At 37.7% G+C, this 23,179-nt stretch overlaps 1 protein-coding gene across 7 annotated transcripts in view; it reads left to right on the forward strand.

Annotated features, from left to right (window-relative positions):
* Positions 1 to 14,201, forward strand: part of LOC119579030 (beta-glucuronidase-like) — a 15,046-nt gene extending 845 nt beyond the window's left edge. For 4 of the 7 annotated variants that reach the window (XM_037926745.1, XM_037926741.1, XM_037926746.1 and 1 more), the window contains exons 2-14: positions 539 to 757; positions 3,221 to 3,309; positions 3,801 to 3,894; positions 4,316 to 4,491; positions 5,635 to 5,777; positions 5,954 to 6,162; positions 6,370 to 6,513; positions 6,664 to 6,836; positions 6,995 to 7,138; positions 8,166 to 8,250; positions 10,625 to 10,801; positions 11,200 to 11,338; positions 13,710 to 14,201. In XM_037926745.1, coding sequence (XP_037782673.1) covers positions 548 to 757; positions 3,221 to 3,309; positions 3,801 to 3,894; positions 4,316 to 4,491; positions 5,635 to 5,777; positions 5,954 to 6,162; positions 6,370 to 6,513; positions 6,664 to 6,836; positions 6,995 to 7,138; positions 8,166 to 8,250; positions 10,625 to 10,801; positions 11,200 to 11,338; positions 13,710 to 13,873 — 1,947 coding nt within the window. In that variant the 5' untranslated portion in view covers positions 539 to 547 and the 3' untranslated portion in view covers positions 13,874 to 14,201. Of the gene's footprint in view, positions 1 to 538; positions 758 to 3,220; positions 3,310 to 3,800; positions 3,895 to 4,315; positions 4,492 to 5,634; positions 5,778 to 5,953; positions 6,163 to 6,369; positions 6,514 to 6,663; positions 6,837 to 6,994; positions 7,139 to 8,165; positions 8,251 to 9,125; positions 9,211 to 10,624; positions 10,802 to 11,199; positions 11,339 to 13,709 lie in introns of those variants that run through there. The other 3 variants (XM_037926747.1, XM_037926743.1, XR_005229241.1) reach the window with 2 other exon arrangements.
* Positions 14,202 to 23,179: the final 8,978 nt, after the last annotated feature.

Consider the following 23,179-nt stretch of genomic DNA (forward strand, 5'->3'; position numbering starts at 1 on the left):
GAAATTTGCATATGTACTGAACAGATAATTAGAGATAATTAGGAGAAAAAAGAGACTTTTTGGAGGCTGTTGCGTGGGTATTCTAGGGAGAGTTTTTTATTAATGTAGGAAAAAAAGGGGGATTGAATAGTGGTGTATGGTAAGGTTAATGTGTTCTGACTGAGTTTTTGTTGGTTTTAGTAAATAAATTTTGATTAGAATGTTATATGACATGTAAGCAAAACAGTTATATGTCTCTTTTGCAGTGTAAGGCTTCCATTTTCATTTACACCTTACCTAAGTTTGTTAAAAACTTGTCAAATATAAGTGTCCAGAGGTTTATATAAGTGGCTGAATCACTAAGGTTTTGCTACAGTATAAATCCATTATTTTTATGCCACACACACACATAAAAAAATTCAAATCTCATTAACACAGAGATTCATGCTGTTAAAAATTTTTATATGTGAATACTTATGCTAACTGATTTGCAATATTTTATTACCAAACATTTAATCTTGAAGTCGGACGTCTTTCTTACGAAACACACCTTTTCCAGGTTAATGTCATGATGGGTGGATGGTCCCTGCTCCTCGGCTCCTTGGCTATACTAACAGGGACCCTAGCCGAGGACTCAAAATGGGGGGGCCTTTACCCTCGGGAGTCGGGCAGTCGAGAGGTAAAATCGCTGGACGGCCTCTGGAACTTCCGCCTGGCACCTCTCCATGACCCCCTGAAGGGTTTTCGAGAGGAATGGTTTTTAAGACCTCTCAGTAAGGTGAGCGCACGTTTATCCAGTTAAGGAAGGGCTCATTAATAATTGATTTTGGAATCATCTTCTCGGGTCTATAATTAGTGTTCTATATTTATAAGCAGTGCAACTAAAAGGCCTTACATGACTGCATATAGTAAGTGCCCAGAATAGGACTGAATATTTCGGCAAGATAGAGCTTGAACTGTTCCATATTTAACAAAAATTTGCTTAGGAGGCCTAGAAATCTCCATTTTATTTGAATGTATAGGCTAAAGTATAAATATCACAAATATCCATTTTGCCCATTAACCTAAACTCTCCAGGAAAATGTTATGTTCACTGTAGTATTATTTTGTGAAATGTCTCAGCACTTAGATGGCTCTGCAAATGCTTAGCCACAAAGGAGTCAATTAGTAGAACTTGTGACCTCGCCCAAGTTTGTGGGGAAAATGCCTTTTTTTTTTCTTTTTTTTTACAAATGCTGTCAATGTTGATTCTGTCATTTTTATTATAGACATTGTAATTATTATAGTGTTATTGGCATTACTAACAGAAATATTAGATACCCGAAAATATTCTCAAAAAGCATGGAAAAGGGTAAACAGGTGAGACAATATTACTCGTAATTGGCTCATTGGCTTAGTACTTATAAGCCATCTATGTGTTAAAGCAATTAATGAAACACACAGTGGCTTCAGGTTAATTTGTTGCACCTATCAAAGCATTAGCATGTTCAATTATGGACTGCATTTAGTTGCTTGTAAAACTTAGGTATTTGAAATTCTCATTCAGATAGTAGTTTGAAATACTATCACATTTAATGGAAAAGCAATCATGTTAAGGATATTTGGTTTTGTATTTCATGAGTAACAATTAATCTAAAATGTGTATATAGATGACAAGTTGAAATGACCGACACTCTGCAGTATAAATGACACTATCACTTATTACACTATTACTTATTACTATTACACGGTAGTTTTATGTGAAAGTAAATATTGCCAGGTCTTGTTTGTAACTGAAACTAGTGTGAGTTGTAGTAGAGCATGTGCCATATCTTTATTCCATAATCTACATGTACTGGTAATAAGAGAATGACTGAAATGCCCTCAGCCTGTAATTAAACACCACTAAACAGGAAATGGAGGATTGCCAACTTTTGTCATGGGTAACAAAGCTGCCGTCTGTGCATGATTGTTGTAAATGCATGTGGACTGGTTCTACCATTCAGCTGATTTTTTACCTAAATCATGGAAGAATGGAAATAAGGGAGAATTTTTATGAAACTGAAACTGATTTTAAACAATTATTTTTTGTCTCCATGAGAATTATTTCCTTTATATAGAGGAGTGTTTGCCCTACCTTGAATTCACATTTCTAATTTGTATTGATGTAAAAGACAATGATCACATTCACATTTTTGCTCTTCAGTGCAGTGGTCAGTGGAATTACATTGTAGGAACAACCTCTCAAATTTAGAACTGTTTCTAACTTAGTTTCCTGAGAGTTGCAGTTTACTCTGGAATTAACTCCTGCCCAGCCCTGCACTCCACACCTTTTGCAGTACCCCCTTTGGTCCTTTCAGGTGCCTTTTCAGACTGATCAGTGTATCCTCTTGGCCCTTACAGTAGTACCCTCTTGTCTATCCCAGTGGTGCTTCCTTGGTCCTTCCAGTGGAGCCCCTTCTTATATTTCAGAAGATGCCATGGGACACAAAGCCTGATGATGCAGAGTTGGATGATAGCTAGTTAGCAGAAGTTTTTGAAAGAAAATAAAAATTGACTGATTTCCATTTATATCTCTACATTTTGCTGGTATATTAGGGGATATGGGTATCATCTAAATATATAAAGTTGCTATTTGTCTTTTGTTATTTTTGTTTATGTGAGAGTACTGGCATGATTGTTCTGGGAATGTTTTTTGGTAAGTTCACAGAAGTTTAGAAGAAGTGTCAGTGATCAACTCTGTCAAGGCTGAAGTCTTTCTGCATGAACACAGTATAATTGAAGGAAGAAATGACATTGGTTATGATCCTGTAAAACAATATGTCCATGGGAAATTTTCCTCTCACAGATTTTTATAATAGTATAGTAATTCTGTTAATCATGATATTGTTATAACAACATTATATTCAGCAGACTAGCTTATTCTAAAAATCTGCTTTACTATCATTCATATTGTTCCCTTTGTATAAAAGGTATGAATGAGAATGAATATCTTCACAAGAGATGTATTTGACTGGATTAGATTTATATCTTCATCAGAAAAAAAAAAAAAAAAAAAAAAAACGTCTCTTGTATTGTGAAGATATTCATTCTCACTCATACCTTTTATACATTTGTCAATATGAACACGGTTCATTGTTCCCTTTTTTTATCATTATTGATTTACTAATGACAGAGGACAGTGATTTTAAAAATTCTGTTACTGTTAGAAGGGATTCAAGGAAATGTGTGTTATAAGTAATGTTTTTTTTAACTGTTTTAGACTGGCTCGGTGATATCAATGGCAGTTCCCAGTAGCTACAATGACGTAACGCAAGACAAAGCTCTGCGAGACCATATTGGATGGGCATGGTGAGTTTTGTGTGGATTATTTTTGTGTTACATTAATTGAGCTGAGATAATGCCATTAGAACTTATAAGAATTTTATTTACCAAACATTTTATTAGATTTTTTTAATGGATATTTTGTAATGATTTAATGTGTTGATTCTGGGAACTGTTTACTATAATTTTGTTTTATCATTTTTTTTTTTTTTACACATAAATGGCTATACAAGTAGCAAGGAATTAACGATTGGGCCACCAAACCTCATCTGTTTAACCCAATCCTTGAATTTTTGTGAAATAATTTTGAATTTCTATTACTATGTTACTTTCTTGATATTTGATATTATTGTTATTATTATTATCAGTATCATTATGATAATATAATAATAATGATAATAATAATAATAATGACTATGATAATGATAATGTTAATGAGAATGATAATGATATTATAATGATAATAATTATTACTATCATTACTATTATAATGAAGGTCCTTTACTGTGTTTTGTTAGGTACGATCGCACTTTTTATGTGCCCTTAAGATGGCAAGTTGACAAGCAGAGGGTTGTTCTTCGTCTTGGGTCTGCCCATTATAATTCAATCATTGTGAGTATTACTGGGGCTATACTATGAGTGTTCTGAATTATGTTACCGTTAATCATGAAGGAAAATTAGCTGAATGTAATGTTGGGTACATCAATTCTCCGATACAGGATATATTCATTCAATAAATGCTAGTATAGGGTATGTTAATTCATGTGTGTAGGTAGAGCCCCCCACCTACCAGACGTGCAAATATAGAAAGGAACTCAAAAACACACAGAAATATTTATACAACATAAGTACATATATATATATGGGAGTTTGCTTTTCAATGCCTATTTTATGTATAATAATATTCAGTGTCACTGCTTAATCTCTTTTTCCTTTGAATACCTTTTCTCAAATTTTTCCTTTGAATACCTTTTCTGGTATTATTCTAATTGCACTGAAAGTATTTCTCATAGGAAGGGACTCCATTTTCCAGTACATCAATGGCGTAGCTGTGACGTCTCACGAAGGAGGACACCTTCCGATAATGGCCGAGATATCGAGTGGCCTTCGCTTCGGGAAGGAGAACCTGGTTACCGTAGCCATCAACAACACTTTAACGCCCAGTACTTTGCCTCAGGGGAAGATCATCTACCACAACGACCCTACGAAGTACGTTCTGTAATTTTATGGCTGCCTTTAATTTTGATGATGAAATGGTGACTTGTATGTGGTTTGCTAGAACTAGGAACAACATTTTGTTTATGTCTCTGTTCAATTTTCTTTTTTTTTTCCTTGTTTTTTTTTTTTTTTTTTTCCAGTATTCTTTTATTTTATTTTTTTGTCTGTTCAGATTTCTTTCTTTTTTGTTTGTTTGTTTGTTTCTGTTCAGTTTTATTTATTTTTTTTGTCTCTATTCAATTTTTTTTTCTGTCTGTTCAATTTTTTTTTTGTGTGTCTGCAATTTTCTTTCAAATCGTTTTTGTCTTTGTTCAATTTTCTTACATGGTTTGCAGGGGATTTTTCATATCTGCAATTAAGCAATGCATTTCACAATAAGTTGCTATAAATGCTTGTCAAACTAAATTTTCCCATGAATTACATAACTATGGAACAAAGTGTCAAAATACATCATTACAAGCATCTAGCTATAAAGGGTTAAAAGATATTCACATAAAACCTTAATTTTTAATGGGAAAGTCTTTCGAGTTTAACAAAATGTTAATTTATTTTTATAAAACTTTTAGTCAGGACTGTTGTGATGTATTAAATGTATCCCAATCAAGGTTAAATTCACCCCTGGGGTAAATTTCTGCACACACACACGCACACGCACACCCACACCCACACCCACACGCACACACACGCACACACACGCACACACGCACGCACCCACGCACGCACGCACGCACGCACGCACGCACGCACGCACGCACGCACACACGCACACACACACACACACACACACACACACACACACACACACACACACACACACACACACACACACACACACACACACACACACACACACACACAAACACACACACACACAAACACACACACACACAAAGACACACACACAAACACACACACACACACAAAAAAAGCAAGCAAGCAAACAAGTAAGCAAGCAAGCAAGCTCTGGTCACCCATAGCATTTATATGTCATGTTTTTTATGTTTGGTTAGCTTTGGTATGTAGGACAAGTAGGAATATTTTTAGGAGAAAAGAATTTCTGTAATATAACTGATAAAGATAACATTAAGTCCTTAATATATGGATTGATTTTACCGTTCATATTCTGATTTACAGGTATCCTCCAGGCTACTTTGAGCAGAAATTAGACTTTGACTTTTTCAACTATGCAGGTCTTCATCGGCCTGTTTACCTTTACACAACACCACAAACATACATTGATGATATAGTGATTAACACTGATATTGATGGGTCTGCAGGTTTGTAATGATTATCACATTGTTAAAAGTCTCCCATTGTTCGAAAAAATTAAGTTGAATAGCGTGTTTGAAATTATGTTGATATTTACTTTCTCCCTTTCATGATAGCTTGAATAAAGATCTGAATAATGACAAAAAGGGATGTTTCCAAGAGTTAACCATTAACTGTCTTTTAGGTATCATTAATTACGAGATATTTGCGGCCACCACTGAGATTGGCCCTCAAAGCGAAGATGGTGTGGGCTGTTCTGTTAAGCTCCTGGATAAGGAGGGAGATCACATCACTAGTGCCATGGGGTGTGTTGGCACTATTAAGATCAGCAATGCCAGTCTTTGGTGGCCGTATCTAATGCATAGTAACCCTGGCTATATGTATACATTGATGGTATGTATATTTTTACTTTTATTGATACATTGCTCTGTAGGTGTATCTATCCAGCAATCTTATATACCATGTGTATATGTACATGAGTGTTTACACATATGTATGTAATTATATTCATGTAAGTGTACAGTATGTAAGCAGACAAACAAACTGTTGGATAAGTTCTATAAAACCAGAATCACTCTTTTTGTTCTTCCATTTCTTCAGGTAGCAGTTTCAGATGCATTTGGTGTGCTGGACCTCTATCCCCAGAAAGTTGGCATTCGCACTCTTGGATGGAACTCCACAACGCTGACCATCAACAATCAGCCTCTATATTTGCGTGGCTGTGGACGGCATGAAGATGCTGATGTAAGTGGATTATAGATGAGGGATGGGGTTGAGCAAGAGCTAAAAATTCTTTGTAATTTTAAGAACATTTTTTTTTTTTTTTCTGTTGTGTATAATGAAATTAATTCATGAAATTTTACCTTCCTGATTTGTCTCCTTTGTATTCTAAAGATCCGGGGCAAAGGTGTCGACTACCCACTGATTGTGAAGGACTTCAGCCTCCTCAAGTGGCTGGGTGCAAACAGCTTCCGTACGTCTCACTACCCCTATGCGGAGGAGATCATGGACATGGCAGATCAGGAGGGAATCATGATAGTGGATGAGAGTCCTGCAATCGGTCTCAAGTATGTTCTTTGGATATTCTGGGATTTTGTTTTTATTCTTTGTGGTTTGAGTTAACTGATCAGTATTGGCTTTGGTTCAGAAATTAGATTTTCTCTTTTATAATCATGTAAGGCAAAGTGTAATTTTTTGGGGGGATTTAATTTTCTTCCTTAACCAGTGGTTTTGGCGAGGAGCTGATGAAGCGCCACATTGCAGTCATGCAGGAATTTGTCCGCCGTGACAAGAATCGACCGAGTGTCATCATGTGGAGTGTCGGCAATGAGCCAAGATCTTATGAGCCTGCTGCAAAGGAGTATTTCAGGTACGAAGAATTCTGCTAAACTCTTTTTTGGTGAAGGGTATTCAGAATGTCTCATATGATCAAAAGATTTGGAAATGGTTTTACTTATTTTGGAATGTATTTAGTGTAGTAAGTTTCACTAGCGTTAACTAATACATCTAGAAGGAGTGTTTAGTATAGTAAGTCCAGTCTTAGGAAGGGGGGAAACACTAGCAACTCGCCCCAGTATCTGGAGTTTTGTGACTTACCATCTCCTTTTCTTATTCTAATCAGCTGACACTTAATACTTGCATCTACATGTTTGGTATCTTTAAAACTCAAAATATATTATTTTTAATGGTTTGCACCACTTTCATATCTCTCTCAGAAGAGACTTGGCGAATTGGTAGTACTCCAGAGTCTAGTTTAGGTTACTAGTTCTAGCTTTTCTTGGACTGGATGGAGCATAGTTACTATGTACTCAAAATAGAAGGATGGGTGACCAGTGGTAACTTGGAGACCCAAGGCAGAGGCGGGGTAGTGGTATTGCAGCTTTGATAAGCATGTGCTGCCAGCTGCCTGTTTCCTTAATTATTTTTTCTTAAATGAATGCTGACAGGTGTTTTCTGCACCATACCAAGCCATTTAATGGTTGCTGCACACAGTCAACTAATGTATAATATAATGTATAATGTATAGGTATTCATCCCATGTGTTGGCAGTGGGGTAACTCTTATGAATGTTTTTTTTGCCAGTAACTCCTCTGTGTAACATTTAGGAGAGCAACTAAAATCAAAAGTTATATTGATGTTCATACTTAGCTAATTTTGAATGTGTTTCTCCCACACACATCAACAAGTAAAGATAAATTTAATTGGTATCCATTTAAGTGTTAACCTCAAAATTTTCTTTTGAAATGCTAAAAAACTGAGACCTAAGTACATTAAAATAATTGGCAATTGTCAGAGATAGGGAATCTGTCAAGTTGTAACTTAATTTAACTTGATTTAGTTTCTTAATTCAACTTTAAAACTTCAGAATGAAATGAGATTTACACACTTCTTTCCAGTGCTGTGGTTAATGCTACTAAAGAAGCTGACCCAACACGCTCTGTCACTTGTGTCCTGGCAGTTGACAAACACACAGATTTAGCTGTATGTAAAGACTTGATAATGTTATTGCCTTTCCTAAAGGATTTGAGAGGATATGCATGTGTGATATTTTGCTGTATAGTTAACTGATTATTGCTGTGTGTCTGTGTCTGAAGAACTTCAGTTTGGTGATTTTTGTGTGTTGCATTAGGGGAAATAAGATATCTCAAAGACAGGTCTCATTGAGGTGAAAAATGAAGCATTCCTGGTTGGTATTTTTCCCTTCCAAAATCAAAGTATATTTGCAATACAAGACTTATAAGGTTTTACCTCTTATATACAACACACACTGGTAGATGCTGTCCATGGTGCAGATTAGTCTAGACCAGTGATATCTGTGCTCTTGACTGTACATTAAATATAATATTGATCAACTTTTTGCCATACTGAATATGTACTAATATCACTGTCAAAATGGTTAAAGGGGCACTTTGCTCACTTAATTAGCAGGATTTATTTTTAGAATGTAAATAATGAAAATACCGTAAATATGAATTAGTCCAGGGAGAGAGAGAGACAGAAAAAACCCCAGTATATTCTTGATTTTTTTATTATGTGAATGTTACTTTGTCTTCTGTAAATGTAATTGTTTTTATAAATCACGTGTGGTACGAACCAAACTCAGCCTGGCAGTTACTGTTCCCTTTCCAGTAAGAATGATAAGGCAGATGTAATTACTAGGACTAAGAATATAGTAAGATACTTTTTTATATGTATCTAATTTAGCATGAGTCATCTCTTGGAAAACAAGAAATACAATTTTCTAGAAGGGAATAAGTGAGTAAATTGAAGATAAGTCTCATAGAAATGTCATCCAGTTTAGATATTTTCATGCTGTCTTTCAAAATGTATATAGTCCGATTTTGTTTATTCTACAGCAATGTTGTGAATGCCACCAAAGCAGTTGATGCTACCCGTCCAGTTACATGTGTTCTCAATTATCCTAAAAACGAGGAACATGCTGTATGTTCTCGTAGATATATTTCCTCACTTGGCTTGCAGCATGGAAGTGGTGCATGTGCATGAGGCATGTCTGTGTGGCATATTTTGTGGCTCACTTTGTGTCTTTTAATCATAATAAACTCTGATAAAGTTTATATTATCTAGGTTTTGTTATGTCTTATGTGCATAATAACTATAATAACTGTTTCTAAATTATTTTGTATCATATATTTTATTTTTATTAATGGTTGATATGATAATTTACTTTTAAATTTCCTTGAAAACCTTCAAGGAAATTTGTTTTACTTTGTGTAAGATTTAGACCAATTTTGTTTTGACCAGAAAATGCAATGTGCTTTAGCCAGAATTCCAGGAGCTTTGAGCCCAGCCCCACGTCTTGAATTAGCCATGGTCCCTAAACTACCTGTAGCTGACTACCTGTGTTCTGAAGCCAGGCTAGCTTAGCTGGCTTCAAAACAGTTTTACTGCTTTCATAAATGTAACACTATATGACAATCGTCCAAGAAAATAATTGACATAAGGAGGAAATGGGCAGAGAAGCCTGTAGGTCTGGCTCCTTGAATTCTCCAGGTAGTAAGTCAACTTAAGCCTGGTCAAAAGGTAAAAATAGCTGACTTCAGTCTGGCTCCAGATACAGCCAGCAGAAGTGTGGCTGCAGTAAATCAGACCTTAGATTCCTATGCCTAGATTCAAATGTCTTTTCACAGGCAGTAAATCTGTTGTCCATGATTGTCTCAGAAATTTGTCCAGTATTACTATGCTGTTATAACATGAGTAGAAAACATTTTAGAGCCAGCCTAGGTACCCAGGGTAGTGCAGTTGTTGTAACCAAAATGCGAGAACAGGAAAGTCACAGGTGGCTTTGGGTCTGGGCTGAGTCTGGCTCAAGACATCTTGGATATTCATCTTTGAAGTACAGATATTCAACTCAGGGTCCTTCTAGCTTTTTTTCTGCTTCCTGCATTCCATTTCCCTTTAGTACTTTGACAATGCCTATTTAAATAACTATGCATATGAGTTTGACTTGATATATTTGATATAATTGAAAGTTATAGTATATTGAATGCTTTTATAGATTATTGCATTTGATTGTAATCCATGTCATTAGTATTTTGATTTGTACGTTTCTAGATATGAATTACCTCTAGACTGCCTGAAAAGTGTAAATGCTGTAAATCCTAGTATGTAATAGATGTGAATTGTCTCTGTTTGCAGAGAAAGTGTCAGTAGGTAGAATGTGTGATGCACTGTATTTGTAGCTTTGCTTTAATGTTTAAATTTTAGTTTATTTGAAAATATATAAGAGAACATTTTGAAATAAACTTGTTCCACAAAAGTGTGTTGAAATATATAAGAAAATGAAACATATATCTGCATAAACTTGTTTCACAGCTTCTTGAATTGCCTTTTCCAGGGAAGCAGCCTAGATGTAATTTTGGTAAATCGCTACTATTCCTGGTACAGTGACACAGGGCACCTAGAGCTGATTTATAATCAGACTGTGAATGAGTTCATTGAGTGGCATCTCCTCCACAACAAGCCCGTTATGATCTCAGAGTATGGAGCTGGGTCCATTGCTGGTTTCCACATGGTAACTATTTAACTGTTGAACACTAGACTGTGATACTCATCCCCTGTGGACATATGGTTGATTTTTTTCATGGTTATGATTAGACTTAAAATACAGTAAGCTAAAGGGGATGACGGATGCGGAGTTTTCGTGGCAGCATGGAGAGCCTGGTATATACAGAGTTAAGAAGGGGACTGGGTGGGGAGCTGAGAGGTTTGTGGGAGTGAAGCAAACCAGGTGTGTGTTGACTGTACATTAACAGACATGCTTTGATGGCGAGGGGTTAACAACTATTGAAAATTGGATTGAAAGTATAATAATTGAACTTGAGACTATTAATGCATGTTTTATTATAACCATTTCAACTTTAGGAATGTTGAAATGAAGTCTTTACTTTACCTTTTTTTCTTATATTTAAGGACCCTGCATTCACATGGACTGAAGAATACCAAGCAGAGTTGATGGTGGAGAATTTCAAAGCTTTTGATACACTCCGAAGCAAAGGTTACTTTATTGGAGAGATGATCTGGAACTTTGCTGACTTTGTAACGCCGATGGGTAAGTGATTTTTTATATAGAGAAGCTATATCTAAAAGAACTTACTTATTTACAGTGCATATTACCTCCCCCCTTCCCTGTTGTTGTTGGGAGGGTGGGGAGGGGGGCTTAGGTGACAGAGACTTGAGGTCCAGTGTTGGAGACTCCCCCCAACTGTGGGCCTTAACCCTCACCTCAACCAATTATGCACAGTCTATTCCTCCCCTCCTTTTCCTTCTCTTCTCCAACCCCCTCATCTGCCCACTTCTCAAGATGGGAAAGCCTCCCTCTTCCTCCCGCTTTCGCCTGTCAACAACTTCTACCTCTACAAATCTTTTGAGTACTCTTTTAGCTCACCCTAAGTGGAATTGATTCTTTATGATTCCTCCTATTGCCCCATATTCTGAGGCCTGTTGGAAACAAACATACAGAAACATATTAAACTTTTCACACAGGAGTGGCATAGCACCTCACATTTGCTATGTGTGCCCTGTGTATTATGCCAAGATAGGACTTGCCCCTTTTTTCAGCGTGCAATCAGCCATCTCGGACATGTTGATAAAAAGATGTTAAAATCATATAACATGTGATATAAAAAAGGCTTTGGTTGAGAGGACAATCATGTGCGGTCTTGCAGGAGGAAACAATGTGTTTGCGTGCCCTTGTGCATAACTATGCCCCTTCCAGACAATAAACCAATCAACACAACATTTGTGCAAACTATGGGGAAATACAATGTTTGTATGATACAACTTAGTACAACAAATACATGCTAAATGGCATAATTATTAAAATACAGCTATTTTCATGGTTTTTAACAATTTTACCTCACATTCTGCCCTAAAATCCTTCAGTGTATTCCTCCATGTGACATAGATAATTATCACAAGATTAAAATTAGGACTTAGGACAACAGTAACATCGTCAACCTCTGATGATGCCATCTTGTGAACAGGTTGACAAATGTAGAAAAGGTATGAATAAGAATGAATATTTTCACAATACAAGAGATGTATTTGACCAGTTTCGATTATATCTTCTTCATTCCTGACGAAGATATAATCAGAACCGGTCAAATGCATCTGTTGTATTGTAAAGATTTTCATTCTCATTCATACTTTTTCGCCATCTTGTGTGTCGAGTGACATGAGCCACGTGTAACCTTGGTCTGAAATCACTGTGCCACGTATCATTTGCCATTGGCCACCTGTCACACATTTTATGTGAAGCCAGGTAGGAAGCATGCTGACCAGGTTTCTCTCTTGCTCCCTACTTTGCCTTTTCCCTAAGGTATTTCTACATCTCCCACAGAATCTCTTCCTCTTACCCCCTCCCAGTCTAAGTCTTTTGTTATTCTAAAGTCCGATGCTCCAATCTCTACTTCCCTGATGCCTGCCCCTCCTCCTCTTTTTCTCTCTACTTACCGCATCAGACAAACTAAACATTTCACCCTATTTTCTCTTACATCTACCTCTCCTCCCCCCTTCTAAGAAAACCTTCGTTTCTGAGACCTCCCCCATCAATTTTTTTTCAGAAACTTATGACATTCAAATCTATCTAATCACAATCTTAAAATAACCTATCTCTCATTCATCCGCCAGTCTCTCTATTCCCCCTATACTCAAAAGTATCTGCCGACATCCATTCTCCTACTCTTGTTCTCTCTTACACCCCTTCCTCCCAAAATACCCCCTCCCCTTACTTCATCTGCATCACCCTGTTATCTCATCTGCTCCCTCATGGATGCACATGTGGCTCCTTTTTGTCACAACAGAATCTTTCCCTGGATCCTCCCCCTCCTGAAACTGCTCTTTGATCTAATGGCCCTTAACCCATTCCCCTATTTCCCCTTTTGCCAATCCCAGCATTACCCCATAGACATCCTTGCAGAACCCCACACCTTTTCCTTTGATAACTTATCTAATCACTTACGAATCCCTATCTTAACCCATTTACTCACCCTCTCTGCCCACACTTTCCTTAATACTATACTTAATACTATCCTCAGCTTTGCTGTAAGACTTTCAACTTGTAGCACAGTCATCTTCTAACACCCCCCCCTGTACCCTTTGCACTATTACAGCTTTCTGTAGTTCTATATGCTTTGTTGTCTAGCACATTTATTTTGCTTTATATCCATTAACCATTAAAGTGAATATTTCAAAGAGGAGTTTTATGGTAAATGGTGGAGTGTTCCTGAATGTCTGACTAGACTACTAGACTTAATTTTATATAGGTTAGTATTACTAACCATTTTTTTTTTTTACCATACAATAGATGCCAAAGGGTTGTCTATTCCAGTGCTCATGATTGCCCGTTTCTTCATAATTGTAAGATTGGATCTGGTCAGACTTCATCGGATAGCACTCAATCAAATGCTTAATTATTGCAGAGTACAACCGTCCTGGCGCCTGCATGAAGGGTCTGTTCACAAGAGCTAGGCAACCCAAGATGGCAGGGCACCTGATGCGCATGAGATACTGGTCTCTGGCACAAGACATCCACAACGTCACAATTCCCAAAGGGGTTCGCAGTCCGTTACATATCATAACGTAGAGGTCAATGGAATTTCTACGGGTTGTATAAGACATTCCTTTATAATAAAAGAGGCACTTGATTGTTTTGTAACCACATTGATTATTGTTTTATGTATAGAGAGTTGAATGTTGGCTGCAGAACAAGCATGAATAAAGTGTGTAGTAAGGGATAGAAGTACAGTTTGTTTATATGATTACTATTTACCATAAAAACCATAAAATGATTCTGAATACGCTGACGGCACACAAGTATAAGATAAGGTTTGAGTGGAACTGATGTAATAAATAGATGAAGCTGTAATTTGAAACTGTACACGAAATTGTAAAAAAAAAGTCATTGTGAAATATATCTGCTTTTATTAACCATATTAATAGCTGGAGGAGGAGTTGCAAAATGTTTAGACAATAAAAGTAATCGAAGACAGCTAATACTGAATTACGGCGTGCAAATGCTGATGTTATTTGTGTTTTGAAATACGCAAGAGAATCAAATGTTATTGAAGGACAAGGAAGAAGGTGGAATATGTAACATAGGTAATATATACCGTTGGGGTCTTCAAAGGTGTTGCGTCATGACTGAAATGCATAATAGATTTCAAAAAAAAAAAAAAGTTCGTTATGAGATTTTGCAGAGGACGTGGAACTTTGTCTGATTTTATGTAAAAGAAGAATGGAGAAAGGTGAGAGCACCCAATTAAGTAGCCATTTGAAGAGGGTCAGAGATGAGGCTATTGTGGATGTAGAGGACGGGGACAGGTGGAGGAGAAGGGTAACACGAAAGTTTATGGATCCGCCGCCAGACTACGGATACTAGTGTTCATGATGTTATGGAGGAAACTTAATTTTGTCAATTATTTGTGATGGAGTTAAGGACTGTACGGCGAAGATGAGCTGGTGTCTTTTTAAATCATATGAGGGCTCTTAGATGATCGGGGGCGCCGGGGTGCCTCTCTAACGATAGTAGTTCTAAGCTACACGCTTCAACCAAAGCGCTTTGGTACAACTTGAGTTCACCTTGGAACGCCTTTGGAAGTGTACAGTCGGGAGGTTCGGGGAATGGCTGTGTATGCTGCATTTAGGATATTGGCTGTGAAATATATGTATATATATGTATATATATTATATATATATATATATATATATATATATATATATGTATATATGAAAAGAGAAACAGCCACAGTAGAAAATGAAACTAAACCGTAACGTTTCGAACTCTTCACGAGTTCCTCTTCAGACGAATAAAATCGAAATGGATCATTTCGATTTTATTCGTCTGAAGAGGAACTCGTGAAGAGTTCGAAACGTTACGGTTTAGTTTCATTTTCTACTGTGGCTGTTTCTCTTTTCATCTTTGTGTACACGTTACTGTGTTTGTGTTTGTGTTTATATGTATATATGTATATATATTATATATATATGTATATATATGTGTATATATATATGCATATATATATATATATATATATATATATATATATATATATATATATATATATATATATTATATGTCGTTATAGGTTTTCCACATAGGCGTCGAACAGTCAAAACGAAGAGGTAGACTAATACGGCCGTGAATAATTTCATGTTTATTTGCAAACGTTTAGAGATTAATCTTATCTCTATCATCAGTGCTCTAAAAGTGAAAAAAACGCGCATTAGACAACAGGAAGATATTGATTCAAGAGGTTCTCTAAATTCAAACAAACAATATCAAATTATAAAATGTGAGCAAAAAATATAGGTATATTAGACAAACGAATATATACAGTGGAGAAAAAACAAAACAAAAAACGAAAAACACAGAGAAAAAAAGAGAAAACTAACCAACATGGGTGATAGTCAGGGGAATGGACAATGCTAAATAGTAAACAGGGTGGTTGCGGTTGTATTGTTGTTGCGCTCTGGTGTCATCTTTCGGATCAACAAAGATTCCGAGATCATGATGTCTAGGCGGGAGGAATGAGAGGATAGAATATTAAAGTCTGTGTTGGAGCAAGGATGTGAGTGTTGGTGAGAGTGCTCCCTTATGGCCGAGAAAGATGGTCTGCTCAGCGGTAGTCCCGTACGAAATGACTTGCCTTTGTGTTCCATTATGCGGTGACATAACCATCGTGAGTTGGACCCCACTACTTGACTTGGCAGTCAGTACAGGTAAATAGATATAATACATCAAATTGGCATCTCGTAGGCTGTTTTAAGAACTTTGCAATAGTGTTAGAATTACTGAAGACAAAAGTGAATTTTATCTGCGGGTAATTGTTTTGTAGGAGCGTTTTTAATTGTTTTCTGATTTCAAAGCTCAATTTCCCCATAAATGGTGGTTTTACATATCTATGATCCCTTTTAACAGATGATACAACAGGTTGATCTGAGAATTTTCTACAAAGAAAAGTCTTTGCTCTTTTATCAAATAGATATAATGGCATGACCTCCCCTCCACTCCCCCACCCTTCCCCTCCCCTTCTTTCCCCTCCCCTCCCCTCGCCTTCCTTCCCCTCCCTTTTTGCTCTCTTCCCTCGCTTCTCTCGCCTCTTCCCCTTCTCCCCTTACTTGCTCCTTCTTCGTTTCCTCACTTTACTTTCCTTTGCATCTTTCTCTTCACTTCGCCTTTCCTTACATCCCTCACTTTCGCCTCTCTCCCACGCGACGATCAAATAAAAGGCTTTTAGCTTCTGTACCAAACTCCTCGGTCCAAATAACTGCCCCCCCCCCAAAAAAAAAAGAAATTGGTCTTAATTTACTGTACATATAATATTATGAAGAACCGCATGACAATACGTGCACCAGGTTTTCAGATGTCTGCAAGACTATATGCAATCAACAGCATTTTTTTTTCGTTCCTACATTAACAACAATTTTCCTTGTTTTCTTGTCGCTCACTTACGTCATATGTAAAAACCAGAAGCATCTTCCTCATGTGTTTGCTCCAAGGGATTACCCTGGTTAGACTCCTAGAATTTAGTATTCTCTTCACTTTATCATATTGTTTCAATAATTTTCTTTTTCTTCGCCTTTTTCTCGTAGTTTCTGGGTTTCTTCTTTCTTAATATCTATGTTATTTATATGCTTTATGGATTTGTTTCCTTTATTCCAGGTTATAACAGTTGTTATCGTCATTTTTATTTTCGTTATCATTTTTATTATTACCGATACTATCGTCGTTATTATTATTCCTAGTGTTATTAGTACTGCGGCCACTAATACTACTTTTACAGATACTATATACTAAAACTATTGCTTAAAATTTCATTGCCATTGCTATTATCATTATTAAGATGATCAGCACTTTTTAATAATAATAATAATAATAATAATAATAATAATAATAATAATAATAACTGTAGCGGGGCGAGACCCAGGAGACTTCAGTGTGTCGGGTCGAGTTCGGGCTCAACCGAGAATATAGGTTTGTTTTATTCAGGAAAAGATTCGAACAGATTCCAGGCTAACGGCACGCTGCCACCACCCGATTAGTAGGCTCGGGAACTGTGTGTGTTGTGTATGGGGTGTGAATGTTGTATGAAAGAAGGGCGGATAGTTCTGGATCTCCATGGGGGAGGTGGGGGACCGGGAAGCGATGGCGCTCTCAAGCCGAGAGAACGAAGCGGCAGCCTCATGCGCGTGCACAGTGAGTGCGGCCGCTGCGTTAGCGGAAATGGAGCTCAGGACGTCTCGTCCAGGAAAAAGGCAGCCTCCTCTGGTTATCTTTGGGGGCCAGGGCCCACGGGAGCACGGCAACTACCCCAGTCCAAGACAAGGCCTGGCGCAATACGCGCTGGAAGCCGATGAACTGATTGGGTCGGCGTGTGGTAGTGTCCAAGAGGTAGTTGTTGTTGTTACATTTGCTAGTCTGCATATGATGAAGGTGAAGCACGACTAACCCGGTTACGCTTATGCCACCCGCAAGAGTATCTGTGGAAGTGTTGATGAGAGAAGACAACACAAAGTTAATGTTACTCCATGCCGACACCTCCTTCCCCTGCGCCCCCGTGGGTCTTTGTACGATTTAGTTATTATCATATAACTTCATATAAAAATTATTATTCGCGCTACTCTGGACCCTGCGGAACCTCGTGCCCTGGGCCTCTCAGATGTGGAATTTTCCACACGCAACATGCCTGCGGTCCGCCCACAGTGAGGATCGGCAACAAGCCAACTATCAGGCTCCAGGGCTGAGATTGGTCCATCGCACAGGTGAGCATTGCGCTCGAGGCCACTGGGAGGAGGAGAGGCAGACGGCAGCGACGACGCAGTTCCTTTGCCCAGCTTTTTCTCCCGACGATGTCCCTTCTCCAGCCGACACCATATCGCCACCACCACCCACGGGTCGCGTATAGTGCACAGTGCTTTGAGCCCCCGTGATTCATGACTTCTTGTGTTGCTTCTGAACAATTTTCTCGCATATCCCAGTGACAGTAATATATATATACCACTGTTTTATTTATTGAGTTTATGTGTTTGACATTGTGTTTCATGCTGTATTCTATAATCATTTTATTGTAGCTTTTATTTGTGGCGTTACCGTTCGTGTCTTCAGATTATTTCTCGTACCGTGAGAGGGGAGGGGTGGGGAGAGAAAGGAGGGGCGAGACGAGGCGGGGAGGTGGGGCGAAGTAGGAAAAGATTTCGTCGAGGGTTCACCGAGACGCGCACAGAGAGGAGGGTGTGGCAAAGAGGGGGGGCGGGGGAAAAGGGGGAAAAGTTATTTTCTCCTTTAATCTTTAGGACAAAGTTGCGACACATTCGTATTTTAAGGTGTGTCAGTTATGCAAATGACATGGCTAACAAAGTGTTGTTGACAGAGTGAGATAAAATGTTCTCATAAACATGAACAGATGAAATGTGAACCTTACTATATTGAAAACTAGTTGAAGGCGAGTTGCCAACTTCATAACAAAACGGAGGGTGAGCTGCCACGTACCCTTTATTGTTAAAATAATTCACGTGGCATATAAATAATTTCGTTCCTTCTCTACATGAACATGAACAATAAATACATCATCGATATTACTCTTTTCCATCTCTGTGTATGTATACATTTCACGGCTTGTTTTGTACAGCACAGGACCAGAAGGGTCGTGTTAAGGGGAATCCGTGAACCTGAGTCTTCACAGTGATTTCCCTCAGCTACGCAGTTCATGGAGACTCTACCCAAGAGTGTCCTTCGTATCCACCATCTGACTTCCATGACCTTCATTCTGACCTTCGTGGCCTTCATCTCTTCCAAATTCTGATCTTTCCGAAACTATGTCACTGATTTTTTCCCTTAATCATTCGACTTCCTTTTGTTCTTTATATATTTGTATTTCGTAAGGCACAAATAACAATGCAGATGGTAGCTGAATACAAACAGCGGGAATGATTATCAATATTCAACCAGTATTCATGAATAATAAACAAAATATTAAGCTTTTGCTAGTAGTAGTAGTAGTAGTAATATTTATTCTGATATAAAATTGTACATGAAAAAGAATTAGCTCTTCTACACATTTAATCGTTTTTATATCTTTTCGACAATGCTATTCACTTACTGTGTGCTGTGTGGTGCATATTATAATTAATAGTAATCGGTGTAAATTAAATTCTCTCCACTGAATTTCGTTTAATTACATTACAGAGACTGTGCTGAAGAAATAACATACAAGTTTCAAACGTTTCAGAGTTGAGGTGCACACAGCCACCGGGAGACACCCTAGTCTTGCATTAAAGTAGAAGCTGTGTTTTATCCCGGATTCTCAGACATCCAATCGCTTTTCCAATGCATAATACCCAGGGCCCGAGCAACAGATCGTTAGCCTCCCTTGGGCTAACGAGCGGCGACACGGTGAGCCAGGGGCACTTCCTGTGGTCATCCTCGCAGCCGTGCCTCGTCTCGCATCGGAATCCACGGTTGGTGCATGAGACCGTGTGCGGGACTTGGCGACGAGGGGCAGCCTCCGAGAAGGAGTGTGTGGCGAGTGCAGCGAGGCAGAGCGCGGCGAACAGAGTTGCTCCCAGACGTCCTTTCATGGTGGATAAGGATAAGTCCGATATGCGAAACTTAGCCTCGCCCGGTCTATGCCCTTGTTCATGGTGGACTCTCCCTCTTGGCGCCCTCCTGGGTCTGGAGCGCTGACGGAGCCTCGGCCGAAAGTTCTCGTCCAGGATGCTCTTGATACTGTTACTCGCCACGTTTCCTGGTGCGTAGGGGGAAAAAGTTTATTCCAACTTTTTGAAAACGCTCGTATATCGCTTATCTGGCTGATGTAAGAATAGGCCATGCATCAGGGCCATTATCAGTGTCAAAGCTTTCTAGGTTACTGAATGTTTCTCGTTTTTCCTTATTCCTATTCCTGTGTACTTCGACTCGCCCCCCCCCCCTCCCGCCGCTCCTTGCTCTGTCGTGCCCGGATGAAAAAAATGGAAGGCAAACATATCAGACCGGTTCCAGTGGGGCAAGAACACATGAACGTGTGTGTGTGTGTGTGTGAGTATATAAATGTGTGTTTGTTTGTGTGAATACATGTATATATATATATATATATATATATATATATATATATATATATATATATATATATATATATATATAAAGGGAGAGACAAAAACACACACATACAAACACACAATTATCCATCTATCTACACATACATATATACATAAAAGCATAAAAGGGAAAGAAGGAGGGAGAGCGAAAGGAAAAGCGAGACGGAAGGTAGAAGGAGGAGGGTGAAAGAGGGAGAGAGGATCGACTGCCTCTTTTTTTTATTGGAAGTTCCTCGTGCCCCGCTACTGAAGAGAATAACCCACGTGCGGGTTGCTGGCATATTGTGCAATAGTCCACTTCATTGGACCTTGAGGAAGCTAGACCGGTCTCGTTTCTTGCTTCCTTCATTTTGCTTTTCTTTAAAAGACCACGAATAAGTTACACTACTTTTATACACAAAAAGTAAAAAGTATACATAGAATCCCTCCCTCCCCTCTCAAAAAAAAAAAAAAAAAAAAAAAAAAAAAAAAAAAAAAAATATATATATATATATATATATATATATATATATATATATATATATATATATATAATAAAACAAATAGAAAATAAAAAAATAAATAATTAAATAAAATGACATACAAATCAACAAGGAATTAATATGAGCATCGCTGGATTGAAACTTCAATTATTTCAAGTGGATTTACGTTTTCTTACATCACTTTTCTTTAACCATGCATAGCTAACACGTCCAACTATTCTTTACGCCTAGGCAAGTGGCTGAAAGGAGCCAGTACGACTTTTGGTGTCGTTTCCCAGAGTGAGGGCATGCGACACAAACCAAAGACTATTATTTGACACAAACAACGTTTCAGTTGACACTATTTGTTCCGGGTACACCATGAACTCATGAACTTAAAACTCATTTATAAATAACAAAATCAAATCAAATGAAATACATTTTGTTTTTTAAATGACTCATGAAAAAAAAATGAATGAATAGCAAAAAGGCTGCAAAACTCGAACTAAAAGAGTTTGTGAATAATTTATATACTGAGATGATAAAATTCTAGAACCCCTAGATACTAAAATAAATTTTTGGTTCAGGCTAAAAAGAAGAATTTTAAAAATTAACTTAATTCTGACCTTTTCAATCCTGACCTTCTTTTAAAACCTAATTATAGTAAAAATGAGAAACAAATAAAAATCAAGAAAAATAAAACCAACAAAAACATCATTTGATTAAAAATAAGCTGAATGCAAAAGAAAAGGGATTGGAATGGACCGTGGGAATCGCGCGCAGGTGTTTCAGGCGCGGACAGGTGTTGCAGGGGGAGGCGCAACTAGAGTGCCACGCCCCTCCTGGTCAAGACAACATTCCACAATATATATATACATATATATCATGCGTACATATATACATTATATATTATGCATACATATATATGTTTGTGCTTATATGTGTATGTTTATGTTTTTTTTAAATTTTTATTTACGCACACGCGTCTATATAAAAACAGAGAAAGCTGTAGGACACTTACTGTGTAAGGCTGGACCAACCGCTGATTACTTCACTGGTCGCCATGGGATGCGGCAACACGAACATATTTGATGGACAGAATTCTGTTCACACTCTGCATGGAAAAGTAAGCTGTATAGATTTGTATACGTCCTTTTAACATAAATATGAACCATATGATCGTCGACCTTTCATCTTTGATCTTGTAATGCTCGTGGAATGTGTATTGACGAATATATGTATATATATATATATATATATAATATATATATATATATATATATATATATATATTTATATATATACATATATATATATATATATATATATATATATATATTAAATTAGATTAAGAAAAGGAAAGAAATTTGAGAGAGATAATAACGAGAAAATATAATTTTTTTCCCACTTGCAAGTAGTAGGGCTTCCAGTGATGCCAGTTATCAAAATGGGTCCTGTGTTTTATTCTCCTTACCGCTGAAATTCGCACGTTGACATTGGGATGTTATAAAACAAGATGAGGGAATATAATGAAAATAAGGAAAATAAGAATAAGCTTTCGACACACAGCTGAAAACATTTCGAGACAGAGCTCAAAATGTGTGCTAGTTCGTAATGTATGTTCCTTAGTGCAAATCCATACAGATTGAGGGGAGAAGTAACAGTAAAGAAGAGAAAAAAAAAGCAAACTGTAAGAAAATAATATTTGACCATGACAAAATTCATGACATAATTGCTTGTCCACATCCTTGACAAAGGCGCACTCTCATACACGCACACACACCAACACACACACATATACATTACATCACACATCGATACACACGCGTGTACACATACACATACATCTCTGAAATGTGTTTGAGTATATGTATGAAAGCAAATTATAGAAAAAAAAGTTCTCCTGAACACACGTTACGAATCAATTCATCACAGAACTTTCGCCAAGTATCCATTTTGTGAAAGATTTTGAGCCGATTCCAAGTCCTGAGTTATTAAACGACCAATATCACACAGAATGATTATTAGTGATGGATTGCACAGCTGGGACAAGTGATCTCTTTGACTCTTTTTCTGTTGTTGCAGAAGGTTGCAGAAAACGCTCCGTGTATTGCAAGTATCCTTGGACCTAGGCGGGTCAAGGAATGGATCGTCATACTTTATAAGATATTTCCATTTTCGAGCTTTGTCTCTAATTTAAGGAAATTAATTCAACGCACGCATAACAAAGTAAAACCGCAATGCATGCGCCGTGCTGAGTCACGACTCAGCCGCGGGGATTAATCACTGCCGCCGTGATGGACTCCGGCTGCGAAGAGCGGGGGTGTCTGGGTCAA

The sequence above is a fragment of the Penaeus monodon genome, chromosome 11 (genome assembly GCF_015228065.2).
Source record: "Penaeus monodon isolate SGIC_2016 chromosome 11, NSTDA_Pmon_1, whole genome shotgun sequence".
Taxonomy (NCBI): Eukaryota; Metazoa; Arthropoda; class Malacostraca; order Decapoda; family Penaeidae; genus Penaeus; species Penaeus monodon.